The sequence below is a fragment of the Panthera pardus genome, unplaced genomic scaffold (genome assembly GCF_024362965.1).
Source record: "Panthera pardus isolate Hobbes unplaced genomic scaffold, ASM2436296v1 HiC_scaffold_16, whole genome shotgun sequence".
Taxonomy (NCBI): domain Eukaryota; kingdom Metazoa; phylum Chordata; class Mammalia; order Carnivora; family Felidae; genus Panthera; species Panthera pardus.
In genome coordinates, this window is record NW_026526721.1 from 80,550,612 (window position 1) to 80,568,995 (window position 18,384).

At 41.4% G+C, this 18,384-nt stretch overlaps 1 protein-coding gene across 10 annotated transcripts in view; it reads left to right on the top strand.

Annotated features, from left to right (window-relative positions):
- The window catches only part of DGKG (diacylglycerol kinase gamma), a 214,136-nt gene that overhangs the window by 182,242 nt on the left and 13,510 nt on the right, over positions 1-18,384 (top strand). For all 10 annotated transcript variants that reach the window (XR_002084030.2, XR_008422496.1, XR_002084023.2 and 7 more), the window contains 2 exons: positions 5,548-5,668; positions 8,174-8,234. Coding sequence is in view for 1 of the 10 variants with exons in the window: in XM_019463428.2 (XP_019318973.1) it covers positions 5,548-5,668; positions 8,174-8,234 (182 nt within the window). In the remaining 9 variants the exon portion in view is untranslated. The remainder of the gene's footprint in view (positions 1-5,547; positions 5,669-8,173; positions 8,235-18,384) is intronic.

Consider the following 18,384-nt stretch of genomic DNA (forward strand, 5'->3'; position numbering starts at 1 on the left):
TAAAGTTCACCTGGATTTGAGGTCTCTGTGTGGAGGTGTGAAACCAGAGGACCATTGAAGGTTTTTTAAATGTTTTAGCCTGAATGTGAGGGTTTGGGGACACTTGTACACAGCTCTAAGAGGGTAGATAAACAGACGATTGGGAGTCGTTAGGCTGAATCTGGCAGAAAAGAAAAGTGAAACTAATAGATTTTAGTGCCCACTCTAAAGGGCCAAGCACTTTAACGTCCAACTCTGCCATTTAATCTCATAACCACACTTGAGGTCACTATTATTATTCCTAACTCCTAATTTTCAAATGAAAAAAGCTCTAGATCAAAGTAGTCAGGAAGTAACTTGTTGATATTCTTTTTCACTCTAATTCTCGCATGTATTTTGGGCACTTTTATTGCCTAAGGCTCAGATTCTCAGTCTTGAGCATGCCTCAGAATCTTCCAGAGGGCTTGTTAGAACACAGACCACTGGGCCTAATCCCCGGAGTTTCTGATTCATTAGGTCTGGGGTGGGGCCTGAGGATTTGTGTTTCTGACAAGTTCCTGGTTGACGCGGATGCTGCTGCTGCTACAAGACCACACTTTGAGAACCACCCAACAACCTAGCCCAGTGGTTCCCAAACTGTGCTGCCTTTTGGAATCACCTGGGAATCTTTAAAAACCAACATTGATGCCGGCCTCCCAGGCCCACACATTCTGATTGAACTGGAATAGATGCAATCAGGCCATCATTGTTGATAAAAACTCTCCAGGCAATGTTAACACGCGACAAAGTATGGGAACCATTGACCTAGCCTCACTTCACCTTGACCCTAATGCCCATCTTCTTCAGCTGCCCAGCTGGGGCCACAGGAGGGACTTGTGATCTACTAGCATGGCTCAGAGCACTTCTTTCCATCCCTCCGTCTCCCGCTGTCTCAGAACACCTGCTCCTAGAACTCCTTATGCCTCTCACCCCACTTCTCCCTTTTCCTCCAGTCCTTTGTCTCTAGTCCTGTTCAAACTAGACCCTGTGCTACAGTCAGTATTACAACCATCTCTTACCCACTGCCAATACACCTCCTTGTTCTTTCTTTGACCACGTCTAGCTGGGAAAGTTTGAGGAGAAGGATCTAAACCAAACTTCAGGCATGGGAGTGAAGGGAGGCTTCTTGAAGTTGATGACACTTGAGCTGAGTTTCGATGAACAAGTAGGAGTGGAAGAGGGCATTTCAGGCAGGGGTACGACATGTGTAGAGGCACAAAGGAGGGAAACAGGAGGATTTACCTGGAGAACTACATGTTGTGTATGTCTGGAGCAGGTACTAGCCCACAGGGTCAGGAAATCAAACTGCAGAGGCAGCCTCTTGCCAGAAGGGGATAGGCCTGGGGCATGAAGCCAGGGAGTTTACATCACATTTGCAAGTAGGAAGAGCAGTCAGCTGATACTTTTTTTTAATGACTTTTAAATTATAACATTAATACATACGTAGAGAAGATATGAAAAATGTAGAAAAGAATCAAGTAGAAAATAACAATGACCTTTAATCTAATTATCCAGAACTCACCACTGTTAAGATTTTAGGGGCATTTGTCCTTTTCTCCTATGCACATTCTTACATAACTGAAAGCATGCTGTGCATAAATACATTTATATGTCACCTTCACACTTAACATTATATGCGTATTTAATGTTTTTGAGATTTTGTAAATATCTTAATGGTGGCATAAGTCTATTGTCATGGATACCATAGACTTTATTTAACTAGTCTCATACAGATGGAAATAGTAAAGGGTGAGATTTCACTGTTATAAATGATGCCACAATGTTCATATTTGTATGAACTTGGATTCTGTCAATGATTTCTTGTGATCAATACCAAAAAAGAATTTAATGAATCAACAGTATGAAAATTGTAGACTCTTATTGTCAAATTTCTTTCTGAAAAGCTTTTGCCAATTTACACTTTCATTATAGGTGTGAAAGAATGCACATTTCATCTTCTCTTGCCAGCACTTGGTGTTATGATTGGTGCCACTGAAGGATTTTTGGTATGGGGATGACATGAGCAGATCTGCGTTTATAAAATCACATACTGGAGGCTGAGTCTAGTGGGCCAGATTGGAGCTGCTGTTGTTGTCCTTGCTGTGTCTCCTTTGCTTCCACATTCTCCTTTTTCCATTTTCCCATTCTCCATCTTTTTTTTCCTTCTCAGAGAGTGTATGACAAGGCTTTGTTACCAAGAGCGAAGCTGAAAAGCCCAGCTCTGTGGCTGCAACAAACTTGTGACCAGACCAGTGACCCTCTGTTTACAGTTCTGTCATCTAGATAGATAGATAGATAGATAGATAGATAGATAGATAGATAGATAGATAGTAATTCTCCTTAGGTAGAAATATTTTTTTATACTTTTCAGTGAAATTACCAAATGGACTTATTGCTAAATTAATTTCTTTCTGCATTCTGTGACTGTCCAACCCTACATGTGTTCCTCTGTCCCTGGAATATCTTTGCTCCTTCTCCTTCTCAACCCAGCAAATTGCCTGGCATTCATCCTTCAAGACGTGCCTTAAATGTCTGTGACACCTTCCTCCCACACTTAGCCCAGTCAGAATAGGTTACTCGGGCCTCTCTGTCCCTATAGTTCAATTACAACATTTTCTACACCTAACACATTTTCTCCCTCTTGGCCAAGAGTCCTTTAGGAGTAGAACATTTTGTATTCCTGGTGTTTGTCTGGCATTCAGCTGCTACTCAGTAGCTTATGAGTGAGTGAGTGAGTGAGTGAGTGAGTGAGTGAATGAATGAATTCCTGTTTTACTAAAGTGCATGGACATTTCATCTTAAATACTAATGAGTTAAAAGTGTAAAGACAATGTGAAGATGATATGAATTGCCAAAACCACATTCAGAATCATGGGTATCAGGTAAAACAGACACTTGGTATACCAGATGTCCTGATCCTGGATTCTAAGTTCTGAACATTAATTGTTCTATGTGCTTAGATGTTGACTTACACTCTATTCTGTTTCATTTTAACTCCAAATTTAATTTGTGCATAAGTATCTCTGTGCTAAAGGAAGTAAAAGGAATTAAGCGATGCCAAAATATCCCAAAGTGTATTCCAAAGAAAACTACCAGAGACTGTTTATAGATATCACACAAAAGAAGAGCCTCATGGTCCCATAAGTTTGGGAAACAACGTTAAATAGATTTCTTTATCTCAGAACGTCCTAGTAGGCATTGTAGGAAGTTTAAAGAAAGATCAACCAGGCAATGGCAGAGAAATAGAAAAGCAATCAAGGCTTTCTTCAGTAGTAGACAGGAGTCATCCTAGCCTCTTTATGCCAGGGAAGATTCAGAGTACAAATTCAAAATCAGAATGGCAAAGTGTATACCGAGATCCTAGCCCCTTACCCTGCATTTATCTCCTTAGTCCCACGTGTGTGTAAGCCTCTGCCCGTCCCCCCACCCACCCACCATGTGGATGAGATCAGCCTTCATTACTTCTCTTCTAGAGCCAGGAAGCAAGGTAATGTGTGGGAAGTGATAGCTGCAAGGTAATGTGTGGGAAGTGATAACAACTTAAAGCCATTCAACAGGAAAATTTGTTAAAAGACCAAGACATTGTAAAAGCTGAAACACTTGAGTCTATTAAGTCCCCTGCTTCTTAGAACATTTTGTTACCAGGGAATGTTTCAAGGAGGGAAAACATTGAACTATAACAGCACTGTCAGATACCAAAGTCTGGTACAAAGAGCAACATTTTACAAGACATCTGTCTTTCTGCCACTAGAGAAACCTCTGAAAAGTTCTGCTGCTTTTTTCTCCTACCCCAGTATAATTCCCCACCCTCCTCACCCCTAGACACACTCCTTGGTTTCTCTCTTCCCTCCTCCTCCCCCTCCTCCTCCTCCTCCTCCTCCTCCTCCTCCTCCCCCTCCCCCTCCCCCCCCCCCCACCGCCTCACATTCATAGCCCATGCTGATTTTGCAGACACTGTGTTAAAATGACACAGTAAGCTAAGACTATCCAATGGTTATTTAATGTTCTTTGGTAAGAAGGGAACTAATTACGTGGCTAGAGGTTTAGATACTTGTTGTTTATTGGATCCAAACTCCTTAAGAGAGCCTGCAGCGTTCTCCTAAACAAACACTGCCCTTTCATGGCTTCTTGTTCCAAGCCCACATGAGATGGAGAGTTTAAGGAGACAGTATCTCCACAAGATATGAAAAAAAGGGATAGCAGAGAAGGAGAATGGGAGTATGGACTGAAGTAGAGGGGAAAGCTTACGTGCCTGTGACAGAAAGATGAACCGTCTGTGTATCTGTTGGCAGCTAATGTCCATCGGTGATAATCAGTAGGTTAGACTGTAACAGTGTTGACACATTTGTGGTCAGCTCAGTGGTTTGCTTAACTGTCTTCATTAGCAAAACGTCCATCAAGGGAATGTTTTTAAACAATACCTTCTAAACAAAAAAGTATAGACAAACCTAAACATCTCTTTGGCAATCTTAACAAACACTATTACACAATACCAGCAGGGACCTTAGACAAAAGCCATCTATGCAATAAATAAAAGTGCTGATTTTCTAGTTTGTGGATATTAGTAGGATATTGGTAATTAGCTACAATCTATGAGAAAAGTACCTTCACCCCGGTAGGGAAAAGAATGGAAGGTTTTAAACAATCTGCCTTTTTATTTTGCTTCTGTTTTAAATACATAAAAATTGTGTTGTAAAAGTGAGGCTTGTTCCCAACGTCAAGCCTTGATCCTGCCATTGCTTTCACAAGAAATCGGGCAGGCACTGCCCAAACCTCAGGAACCCTGAAAAAGACCTCTTCCAGGTGCTGGATCAGAAGTAACTGCCACTGTGGGAGGCCATCAATCCTATGTGACTCTGAGCCTGAGACACATATTTTCTGTCCCGCTTTTTCTACCATGGCCTCAGAATAATTTGGTTGAGGTGAAATATTCTTTTCCTTGGCATAGCTTAGGCACCTGGTGTCCTGAAGGAGGTCACTGATTTCTCCCAAGGATGTCCAAGAAGGTTGGCTCACCACTGGCTTACCACAGGCCAAATCTGAGGTTAATTAATCATCAGTCATCATCAGTAGGGCCATGATGTTATTCAGACATTCAGAGAAAAGAAACTTGAACCAGTTATGGATAAGGACTTTCATCAACATTCCTTCCTATCCTAATCCCAAACCAGTGTGTCTTTAGCTGCACTGGGGGGTTGAAAATCATTTCAGCAATAGCTGGTTCATCATTTATATTACCCTCCATTTGAAGAGGCTTCTTGAAATGCCAGCTTCTTCATCGGATGCATATTAATGTTCCGAATCCAAACCTTTTTTCACTAGAACTGGGTTTCTGCTCATGAAATGGTACATTTATTGACCTTTGGGGAAATTCCCTATTCAGAATGAGTACGAAAATGCTATTTGGTGGGAGAGGAAGGGTTATTGACAGATGTGAGTTGGTCATCTAAGGTGCAGACATTCTGACCATAACCATACTGAGGAACAGAGAGATATGTATGCCCTGCTTCTGCTTTTCTCACTCTGCAGACCTCAGTGACCAGCTCCTCGAAGTGGTGGGGCTAGAGGGAGCCATGGAGATGGGGCAGATCTACACTGGCCTGAAGAGTGCGGGCAGGAGGCTGGCCCAGTGCTCCTCTGTCACCATCAGGTACGCTTCCTCATTACCCAGCAGCCTCCAAGTCTTCCCACTCCCTCCGTATTCTTACAAAGACAAGGAAGCCATCTTTGGGTTTCAGTGCGGGGAGAGTGACGGACAGAAGCTCGATAACATTTATAAAGAATGTCTTTAGAGACCATTTCCCAAACTAGGTACAATACAACCATGCAGGACATCAATTAAAGGGTCCACCTCGACCAGTTTGCCATTCTCTTATAATGAATTGGTGAAATTCTCTAAATGCTAATAGAGGATTATGAGGCCTAGAGAACCAGAGGTCCAACTCTTTGCCTTTCTTATCTTCACTAATTAAGATGCTAGATATATGGCAGAGGGCACACTGTGACAAAAACCAGTTTTCTGCTTGCCCTTTCTTGGATAGTGGCCTTAGAAATACTATTTCCTGGGACACCTGGGTGGCTCAGTCGGTTAAGCGGCCGACTTCGGCTCAGGTCATGATCTCGCGGTCCATGAGTTCAAGCCCCGCGTCGGGCTCTGTGCTGACAGCTCAGAGCCTGGAGCCTGTTTCAGATTCTGTGTCTGCCTCTCTCTCTGCCCCTCCCCTGTTCGTGCTCTGTCTCTCTCTGTCTCAAAAATAAATAAACGTTAAAAAAAATTTTTTAATTAGGAATACTATTTCCTGTATACCTTTGTGGAGCCAAACCATCAACATCAGCAAATCTGTCCTAATTGCCTAAGAAGGCGATGCTTCTGTGGGGTGTGGACCCCACAGGTCAGTCACTGCCGGCTCCTGGAAGAAATGGAGTCTAAGAGAGGGGATCCTTGGTTTCAGTTACTTCTGTTTAATCAATAAAATTCATCAGATTCTTCCCCACCTGATTCTTTCAGAAGTCTTTATTCCCTTCCTTTTCCCATCCAGTTTTTCCAGTTCAAATCCTTTAGTGTGCCTTAGGGATCTCCTGGAAAGGCCACAGTATGCAGGCTTCCCAAAGTTATTGGACCACAGACCCCTTTTGTCCCAAAACCTCTTGGGCAAGTACCCTCAGCACACTTTTAGGGAAATACTGCTCTCTACATCCTTCAGAAAAGACCCTGAGAGCTGGTTCCCTGACATCCTTAGCTCTAAACTCTTTTCTTCATTCCCTCCCTGCGTCTTCTTTGTCTTTTCTATTATTCTCCAAAGCTTAGTTTGTTTTTTTCTCTGGGCTATTGCTGTGCTGGGGCCCTGTTTTCCACACAAATCCCCATACTTCCTTCCCTGTCCACCGTCCATGACTCCAGCACTGAGTAGGTCTAGTCTGTTAGCACATCTAAGACATAACTGACGTAGGCCACAGAGAATGTAACATCTTAGTCCCAGAGGAATCAAAAACGCCATGTATAAGAGGGAGGATCTTTTCTTCATATTCAATAGGCCTATTTCTAGATGGAACAGATGGGGTGAGCCAGGATCCCCATCCTCCTGGGCATTTCCCAGACACCTTCCTCAGCCCCAAGAACCAAAATGCCACTCCCTCCTCTCGTGATTTGTTTTATTATTAGGTTTCTTATTTTTTTTATTATTAAATATTCTCAGGATCAGTGAGAGAATCGTCTACATCAAAACATAGCCTATATCCCTCATTTTGTAACTTCAAGAACAGGGCTGATGCCAAACCCAGGTGAGAGCTTCCTGGCCAGTGGGTGGCAACTGTTGTCTGCTCGCCCAGACCAGAGGCTTCCGAAAGGACTTGCCTTTTCTCCTCGAGGTGATGTAGTACGAATTTACAACTCTTCTACAGAAGGAAGTCAAAAGACCTCATCTCTCTCCTCTTAAGAATCCATATGCCAGAGAAGCTTTGCCCCACGCAAGAAAGCAACACTGTCTTCTCTCCTTCCCTCCTACCCATGGGGACAGTATTCCTGATGACCCCATTTCCCAGCTAAGCCACGTTCATAGTCCGAGCCAGCACAGAGTGTGCTGCTGTTCAAGACATACAAGAGAGGATGGTTAAGAGCAGGGGCAAGGCAAGAACACTCAGACCTGAGCTGTACCTTGTATAGGTTGGAGACGTTACCTCATTGACATGACGCAACTTCTCACTCAACATAGAAACCAGGCCCTTTCCCATTTCGCTTCACTGTGGAGTTTCTGGCACAATCTGCAGGCCCTCCGGCTGGTTGTTGACTGAGGGTCTGCTCAGCAGTGGTGCTGCCATACTTGTTGGCCACTGTTTCCCAGACTTCCGTGGACTTCACTGCTCACCCACGACAGTGTTTCTCAAACTGGAGTCTGAACACCAAAGCAACAGAATCGCCCACGATGCTTATTAAAATGCAGGCCCCTGAGCCTGACCCCAGACGTGCCTAGTCGGAATTCCTGAAGTGGGCTCAGAAATCTGTTTTTAACCAGCCCTCCAACAGAGTCTTAGCGAACCACTCCTAGGTAGGCAGATAAGGTCTTCCCACATCTGTTGCCTTTGTGGGGACCACCCTAATTCTTCACCTCCAGAAGAGGCAAAGCTCACTGTGTTCTCTCGGTTCTTGGTTTTCCAGGACAAGCAAGTTGCTGCCAATGCAAGTGGATGGAGAGCCCTGGATGCAGCCACCTTGCACAGTGAGTTCTGCCAATCATTGAACTAAGGGGGAGAAGTGTTATCCTGGGCCCCATTTGGGTACCGACAGTATGAAATCACTCACTCTCAGAGTTGCAGGGGCTTTGGGATAGTATAGCCTGTCTTCCACTTTATTCATCCACCCATTCAGGTACCTGCTAAGCCTTTATTGAACACCCAAAACAGTTCCAAAACAGAACGAGACACTGTTGGTGTCTTCAGAGAGCTCACACTTGTAGTTGGTGAATTCTAAGACTTCATCTACTGTATCCTTGAGCGTCTCCTCTTGTGTCATTGCAATGGCAGAGAACTTGCCTTGCCACCCCAAAAGGAGACCTGCTTTGTTGAGGAAGAAGCAAAATTGTTACAAAGGGCTTCCTTGTGTAGAAGCGAAATCTGCACCCTTGTGCTGGAACTTCTGCCCAGCCGCTGTGACCACTGGAGGCCCTGGGAGAAGATTCCTACAGGGCACACGCTTCACTACAGGTGCACCTACCTGGAAACCCCACTGCAAGCGGAGACAGCGAGTTCTCACTCACAATAATAATGGCCCCACAGGGACCGTGTGCCCTTCTTTCCTAGCTAAAAACCCAGCTAAAAACTCTATGGTGAAGGGAAACCACCATCCTGGTGTTCAGGGCCAGGGCGTTCACCGGGATATTACATTAATATCACCTTCAGTACTATAACGAATGCTCCAACCTCAAGAGACAAAAATAGTGTTTCTAAGCTCCTCACTGTGGAGTATTCAGACATCTCAAAAACCTGCTATTCTGAGCCCTCAAAACATCTAGTTTTCTTCTACTAGAGAAAGGGTTGCATGAGATTCCTACCAGGCCTGAATTGTAGATGTGTTTCCATCACTCTTTCTTCCATGTGACTTCTACAGATTATAAAACTGGCCCCTGGAGGCAGACTCTAGGGAAGGCAAACTTCTATAAAAGGGTATCAAAAGGAGAAATTTTTCTGCAGAACCTTACCTCAGTCTTCTGGCTTCTATGAAGACTAAGAAAAAGATGAAAACACACTACAGCAAAAACTAATAATAGCTTGCCACTTTGTTAGAATTAGAAAGGATGGAGGAAATTTCTACTACTTATAATTTTGATGGAGCTAAATTGAGAAAAATCTATCCAAACTCCTCTTGTCTTCTAAAAAAAGGCTGGAAGAAATCAAACCCCCTCCCACCTAACTCAGCAATATCTGAAAACTGGACTGCCATTTCTCTTACCGCAAGGACTTGTTTTTGAAATAGCCAAATGCTTCCCCTGTCCCCACCCCCACCCTCTCTCCATGCCACCCTTCAGAGATTTCAACTCATGTGAAAAAAACTGTGACCCAGTGATCTTAAGGTGTACGGTCCATGGACATCCACACATAAAGATGTATCCGTCTGCTCAGGCTGCCGTCACAAAATACCACAGACTGGCAGCTTCGACGACAGAAATGTATTGTCTCATGGCTCTGGAGCTGGAGGTCTAAGACCAAGGTTCTTTGAGCTGGTTCTCTAAGACCAGGTTGCCTTCTGGTGTGACTTTTCTTCCTTACTTGCAGACGGCCTCATATGACATATGTCTATGGCTTTTTCTCTGTGCGTGCACACTCCTGGTGTCTCTTTTTCATATTATAAGGATGCCAGGGACACCTGGGTGCTCAGTCAGTTGAGCATCCAACTCTCGATTTCTGCTCAGGCCAAGATCCCTGGGTCATGGGATCGAGCCCCATGTCCGACTCCACACTGAGCATGGAGCCTGCTTAAGATTCTCTCTCCCCCCTCTCCTTCTCCCTCTGCCCTTCGCTCTCTCTCTCTCTCTCTCTCTCAAAAAAAAAAGAACATATATATCTTCTGACTTTATCCTTTATCAAGCATAGAGAAAATAAAAGTAAGGAAATGATATTATTAATTATAGTAAAACCTCGGATTGTAACTCGTTCCGTGAGTGTTCTGCAAGACGAGCAAACATTTCTAATAAATTTTAACATGATAAACAAGTGATGTCTTGCAATACGAGTGGTACATGACACCGAACATCGCATGATCACAACTGAGCCAGTGGTTCTTGAAATTCGCTTTGATACGTGAGTGCTTTGGATTCTAAGAATGTTTTCAGAACAAATTATGCTCACAAACCAATGTATTACTTGTATATTAATTTTAGAAAAACTAACCTTCCAACATGCCAAAAGCATGAAGTGGAATAAAGAAAGTCACGTTTTATTTGATAAAAGGTACACTCATTTCTGAGATATAATAGTCATAAAATTTTAGGTGTATAATAACAGAATCAAAATATATACTGTGAAAAACAGTATAAATGTATATTCTGAGAAAAATAGATGAATAAGAAGTTGACAGAGAGACAAGTATTGAGAGTCTTTAAAATATTTGTTTCGAGGGATACAGGAGTACTGATGCATAGGAGCACTTGTACCCCAATGTTTATAGCAGCACTCTCAACAATAGCCAAATTGTGGAAAAAGCCTAAATGTCCACCAACTGATGAATGGATAAAGAAATTGTGGTTTATATACACAATGGAGTACTACGTGGCAATGAGAAAGAATGAAATATGACCCTTTGTAGCAATGTGGATGGAACTGGAAAGTGTTATGCTAAGTGAAATAAGCCGTACAGAGAAAGACAGATACCATATGTTTTCACTCTTATGTGGATCCTGAGAAACTTAACAGAAACCCATGGGGGAGGGGAAGGAAAAAAAGAAAAAAAAAGAGATTAGAGTGGGAGAGAGAGCCAAAGCATAAGAGACTCTTAAAAACTGAGAACAAACTGAGGGTTGATGGGGGGGTGGGAGGGAGGGGAGGGGAGGTGATGGGCATGGAAGAGGGCATCTTTTGGGATGAGCACTGGGTGTTGTATGGAAACTAATTTGACAATAAATTTCATATAATAAAAAAAATTAAAATAAAATAAAATAAAAATAAAATAAAATAAAATATTTGTTTTGGCTTGCCCTTTGAGGTCAAGAAGCAAAAATAAACAAATGTCACTACTCGTGGATGAAATAACTCTGTAGCCTATAAACAAATTAACTATCTCATTTTTCCCCCCAGGATCCAGTGAGTATTTAGTTCACAAAGAAAAAAATCTGTGTAAAATCCAGAAGGAAAAATCATAAAACTTATTTTATTTGACCACAAGGCAACAAAACCAGATATTAGTAATAGAAGCAAACTAATTATTAGTAAAATTATTAGTGAAATCAAATCACTCAGAGATTTTTTTAAATTCTCCTAAAGAATAATAGATTCAAAAGGAGACCAAAACCACCATTATAGGCTGTTTCAAAAATAATAAAAATCAGAAGGTTCTATTCAAAAATTGTACAATGTAGCCTGAACTATATTTAGAAGTAAATTCAAAGTGTCATATACTTCCATCATTTAAAAAGGAAAGACATGTAATGAATAATTACAATATTAGAAGAACAACAGTAACACAAACTGAGGAGAAGCAGAAGGAAGAAAATAATAAAGATAAAAGTAGAAATGACATATTTAAAAAGCAGGAAAATTGAGAACTAGTTCTTTAAACATGCCAAATGTTTGAAAGCCTGATTTTAAAGAGAAAAACAGAGATCAGAGTTATTAAAATATAAAAATATATAAAATATAAATATAAATGTGATGGTTTATTTTAATTATAAGACAAGACTTATTTAATATATAATCATCTTGATTCTAATAAGCTTGAACATCTCATGAAAATTCTAGGTAACCACTAATAAAAGAGAAAATATCTTCAAAGAATTACATCCAAAATGATCTTAAAACATGGTCTTAACTGGTGAGTTCTTCCATACTATTAGGAAATAAATATTCGTGTAAACTGTTCCATAGTATAAACAAGACAGAAAGTCACCCAGTCCATTTTGTGAAATTAGGACAGATACAAAAACTGAACAAAAATTTTTATTTGGGTTTTTTTTTTTAATGTTTATTTTTGAGGGAAAGACAGAGCACGAGTCGGGGAGGGGCAGAAAGAGACAGAATCTGAAGCAGGCTCCAGGCTCTGAGCTGTCAGCACAGCTGATATGGGGCTCAAACTCACAGGGGCTCAAACCCACAGACTGCAAGATCATGACCTTAGCTGAAGTCAGACACCCAACAGACTGAGCCACCCAGGCGCCCCAAAATTTCGATTTTTAAAGAAAAAAAAAACCCTTAGAAAGCTAAAATCAGAAAAATAATCCCTCAAAATAATAAAAAATATTTATCTTAAACTAATAATGAACATTGTACTTACATGTTTACTTAGCCCTTAGTAAGACATCAGAGAATCCTGGACAAGACATTGTGTGCTAATATTGTTTGGAAGTTTTTGTCAATGCAATATAAATGCCACAGAAAGAAATGTAACTATTTGGAAAAGAGTCAAAACTGTCATTATTTGCATATAATATGATTATTCATATGATAATATGAATATGATACTATGCAGATAATATAGAAAGATAATAGAATCAACTGAAAACCCCAAAGATTAAATTATTTCAATGAAGCCACAAGGAAAGATAGACAAAAAGTTAATAGCTTTTATATATTCTAGCAATAACTAATCACAAGAATAGAGTAGAAAAAAATTAAGATATCATAATAGCAACAACCAAAACAAAATATTAAATTGAATTGTAAAAAAAAAGATGAATACTACTATGACTTAATATAAAAAATATATACTTAAATTTAAAAACATCCCATGTTTCTAAACAGGGATCCCAAACAAGATCCCAGTGCAATTATTTTTTTAACTTGACCAAACAATGCAATAGCTAACGTGTTTTATGAAACAGCTATAAGGAAGGACTTCCCACAAGGTATTAAAATAGTTACAGAGCCACAATAATTGGCATGATATTAGACAGATAAATCAGTAATGCCAAAGAGAGCCCTAAGAAACCCCAGTACACATAAAATCTATTAAAAAAAGAAGAAAGATCATAAATTAATTTGAAAGGAATGGACTGTTTAACATAACGGTATCCAAAAAATTGCCTGTTTGGGAAAATGTCATTATTTATACACTGAAACCTCTCACCTCAAACTATACTCCAAAAACAAAAACAGAAAAATTCCAATTAAAAATTATGACTACCTAGGGGGCACATAAATGACTATAATGACACTGTGAGCATAGACTTTAACAAATTTAAAATTCTACAAGTCAAGAATCAATGTAGAAATTTTATTCTTTTTAATTTTTATTTTAGAGAGAGAGCATGCAGTGAGGGAGAGGGACGAAGAGAGAGAATCTGAAGCAGGCTCCACACTCAGTGCAGAGCCCAACCCAGGGCTCAATCCCACGATGCTGGGATCATGACCCAAGCTGAAATCAAGGGTCCGACGCTCAACCAACTAAGCTATCCAGACGCCTCTTCGTGTAGAAATGTTAAAGGCTAAGGACAAGATCTTTTTTAAATGGCTACCTCAGAGAGCAGGTGAATTCCCATAATGTCTAAAGAGCTCTTAGAAACCAGGAGGAAATGCTAACAATGCAATAGTGAACAGACAGCTCACAGAAGTAATACCATGGGCTAACAAAGCTGTGAAATAATATTTAGTATCGTTGGGCGCCTGGGTGGCTCAGTGGGTTGAGCGTCCGACTTCAGCTCAGGTCTTGATCTCGTGGTCTGTGAGTTCGAGTCCCATGTCCATCTCTGTGCTGACTGCTCAGAGCCTGGAGACTGCTTCGGATTCTGTGTCTCCCTCTCTCTCTGCCCCTCCCCCACTCATGCGTGCGCTCTCTCTCTCTCCCTCTCTCTCTCTCTCTCTCTGTGTCAAAAATAAACGTTGAAAAGACTTTTTTAAAAATTTAGTATCATAAGTTAAGAAAAAAGGAGGAAAGAATTTCACCTTGAAACAGTGAGAAAACCATGCCATGTTTCACTTGTCAAAGGAGCACAATTTGTTGTCGTTTTTTTTAAGATAATATTCATTGCTGTGGAGATGTGGTGTGGCCAGCACACTCAAGGAGTAAGATAAGAGTATAAACTGGAAAGCATTCTGGAAAGCATTTGGTCCAGTTCATTTCCTTTGACCCTTTTTTCCCCCAATTACTCTTTTAGGAATATATTTTAAGTAAAATACAGGTTATCAGTAAAAAAAACAAAAAACAAAAACAAAAAAAACGGGGGTGGGGGGTGGGGAAGCCCAACATTTAAGGAAAACATTAAAACTAGGTGAGTGAGATTCATCAAATAGAATAATTTTCAGCCACTGAAAACCATATTTAATGAATATTTAATGATATCAGAAATGCTTGTAAAATAATGATAAATGAAAACAGATTAAGAAACTGATTTCAATTTGCTAAAAACATACAAGCATACAAACATATTGAAAAAAATACACCCCAAAATTAACAGCAATTTCCCCTAGGTGATTTTTAAATTTTTCATATTTCCTGAATTCTCCAAAATGAGCATATGTTTGTTCATGCATATAAATATATGTCTATAAAATATGTATTATTAAGAAAACTTGCCTTGTGCTTGCAGTACTGTAAGATGACCTCTCATTCTTTACCATCATAGTTAGACACCATAATTTGAACCTTAAAGCTAAAAATATTCCCCCACAGTTAGGATCTCAAGGTGGAAAGGGATTCTAGTTATCTAGTCCAGTGATTCCCAAACTTGAGTGTGCATCCAAATAACCTAGAAGGTGTTTAAAATGCAGATTGCTGGGTTTCGGATACAGTAAGTCTGGATACCTGAGAGTTTGCATTTCTGGCAAGTTCCCAGGGGATGCTGATGCTGCCGGCATAGGGACCCCACTCGGGATCAATAATAATCTAGTCGAACTTCCTGACTTACCAATAAATCCCAGATTTCTCCTCCACCACTAGCAAAACCTAGGTTTTTCCAGCTACATCTGGAAGCCTCTGATGACAGGAAACATTCTTGTGAAGCCAGGCATCCTAAGAACTTAGAGAACCGTTAACAGCTAAGACCTGAAAGATTGTGCAAGCCCCCACCCATCTCCCCTAGCCTCTCTTTAGGCAGGAGTGTTTCCCAAATGATTTGGGATGAGTCCATACTTACGGTTATTGGACATTTTGTGGGACATCATATGAACCATCTGCCCTGATGGAAGGAGTCCCTCAGTTGATTTCTTCTCTTGAAGTAATAAAAATGTGCTGGTTTGCAGGAAATGGCCCCCAAAACAAAGTCAACACCCGGCACTGTAACATTTTTAAATTTACCCCATTTTAAGGGAGAAATTACATATTGCAGTGGTTTTGTGAATTTCGAGGTATCACACAAGTGCCTACTGTATCAGTTCTCTCCCTAATAGACCAGAAAACTAAGAAAATGGGGCTGCTGTTCCTTGTGCTTGTCAGATGTTGTAAATCTCATAAAAGGTCTTTAAGAAAATCATGAAGACTTCAGTTAATTGCCTGACCAGCCCAATTAGCAGAGAAAATTGGGTTCTAACTACAGGGATATGGGATACTGTCTTTCTATCGTGGGTTGAAAAGGCAAGCTTCACCACATCCAACTACCTACAGTGGACTCTGAACAAGTTAACTCACTAGCTTCTCCTAAATGGGGGAGAAGGGGATAAAAACTGACATCTCCTGAACGCAAAATGAGAATATGATCTCCTACTTCTTGCTTTTGGTTCATGTACATACAGTGAATTCTCAGTTACATATAGCACTAGAATCCGCAAGCCACATCAAAATCTCATGTTAGCCAGGATCTCCATGTTGATGATCTACCCCATCAAGACCTTTGTCAAAACTGCTGAAAAAACAAATGGGAGGGGTCTGAGTTTCACTTCCTCCTCTTTGCCCTGGAGGTGCTAACAAGCAAATAAATTGCTCAGCTAGAGAAAGGAAAAGGAGAAGTAAGGGTCTTCCATTATCTAAAAAAAAAAAAAAAAAAAAAAAAAAAATGGGCTCTATCAGCGGGAAATGTAGGCAGTGCATCAGCTGTCACTGTCTGCCCCAAGCATAGCCATCTCCACTGCCAGTTCAGTCTCCCCTGGTGCTCATCCATCACCGCTTCCATGGCATGTGCTGTGCTTCCCAGGGCAGTGCACTGGTTCAGGGAGTACCACGGTGATAGGGTTCTTCCCCATAGGGGGCTCTGGTGCTCTGGAATGAGAAAAGGCTTCCCGCAGTACAAGGACATGTGCCCCAAGTCACCATGATCGGCTAGGGCTAAATTACATGCCACAGACAAGTTCTGTGAGAGTCCTTCGTCTGTGCCTCACTTTCATGAATCCTGGAATAAACATAGCGCCCGTAACAAAGCCCATAACACAAAATGGTACTTGATGTATTCTTGGTCTAGGAACTGCCACAAAACATAAAGATACCCTCCCCTTCTGGAGCTCCTGGGTGGTAAAAACCAGCCTAAGAGTCGTCTTCAGCTTCTGTCACCCAGGTTATGCTAATTATCCACAATGTCTTTTGGTTTCATCCTTGTCTTTCCATATCCTGGGGACTTATAAATTTAAACCTGGCTTGCAGTAGTACCCTTTTAGCCAGAGTCTCCCCCACTCCAACTTGCCCTGATAACAGCTGTAGAATAATTTCCCTGGAGCTCTTTTCTTCCTCATGTTATTCTCCAGCTTAAAAGTTATCATGGTTCCCTGTTACCTCACATTATACCCAACCTCTGCCCCCTCCCCTTTAAAGCCCTGGCGTAACTGCCCCACCTGTGTCCCTGACCTCCCTTCTCATCCTTTGCCCCACACTCAACGAGGTCATACATTCATCCAGTGCCTTCCCTTTCTCTTTTCACCAACACATTTTCCTTCGCTTCCTTTCAAATCTTAAAATTCCTCCTCAGTTGCTCCCTTCAGACTCTTCTCAGTCCTTATCTAACTTCTTTTTGACACCACTTGGTCTATCCTACATTAATTTAAACTTATTGATGGGTCTCTGTCTGCAAGAATTCTTCTCTGGTTATCTGTGGTCACACCGTCAGTTCCAATGATGTAGACACCACGAGAATGAGCTCCTAGATTGCTTCTTTTGATATACATCTTTCTCCTCCAGTGTAAGATAACAATTATTTAAGCATTACATTCCATTTTACAGCTTAAAGTGGGATTTCGTTGACGGTCCCCCATTTGATCTTCACAGCAACTTTGCGAGGAAAATGGGACAAACGTTACTACCCTCATTGTATAGTTCAGCAAGCATGGCTTTGAAGGTTAAACGATTCGTCCAGAGTCTCACAGCAAAGAAAGAAGCAGGAGATCTGGGACCCAAACCCAGGTCCTTGAATCCTAAGTGCCTCTTGTTCCCATATCATCTTCCCACCCTGGACATGTGTCACACATGATAAATGCTGATGGACTGATAATGCAGATCAGTAATGTGCAGCATCATCAGGCCACATTCAGATAGAGATTTAACGTTCTGAAGCCATGCCCTGAGGATAAGGTTGGGAAGAAAGGCAAAAATGAGAATTCACCAGTGTCTGTCTTTCACTTCCCATTGACTTAAAGTTTGCAGGAGGAAAAAAAAAAAAGAAAGAAAGAAAAAAGAAACCTAAAATTAAAAAAAAAAAAAAGCTTTTAAAATGAAAGTTGGTTTTTCCTGGAAAGCTGAGAAAAGAGGAAACACCTAAGGGAGTCACTTGAAACTTTCCACATGATGTTGCTTGGGTCAGATGTCAGAATGAAGCCTCTAGGCTATGAGTTACCAGTTGACATTTCTGCAGTGCCTAGACTGGAAGGGCCAGGAGCAGAGGAAGCTAGGAATCTGAAGAACTGGGCTCTAGCTGTACTGCCCTCTCTGTGTGACCCCAGGCTAATCCAAGGCTCAAGGGAGCCTCAGGCCTCCATTCCTTTGTCTGTCCTGCAGAAAGGTTGAATGAGATGGACCATGAGGTCTCCTCCGGCTGTGACATTTTGAGAGTCTATGAATAGCAAGGACACAAGACAGGTGCGAGCAGATCACCACGTGGGAAGCTCACACCTGTCTCTCCCCAGTGTTTCCGCCCCTCACTTCCAGCAGTGCCAAACTCCAGGCCCAGTGAGGGTCCAGTTGCCAATTTTGAAGCTGTTCAAGGACAGTCGTCCTTTCTGCATGGGGCTCCTTCCAACCCAAAGCTGGCCTTCCTTCCTCCCTCTGCGACTCACTCTCTCATAGGCTACTGGGATTTGCATGTCACT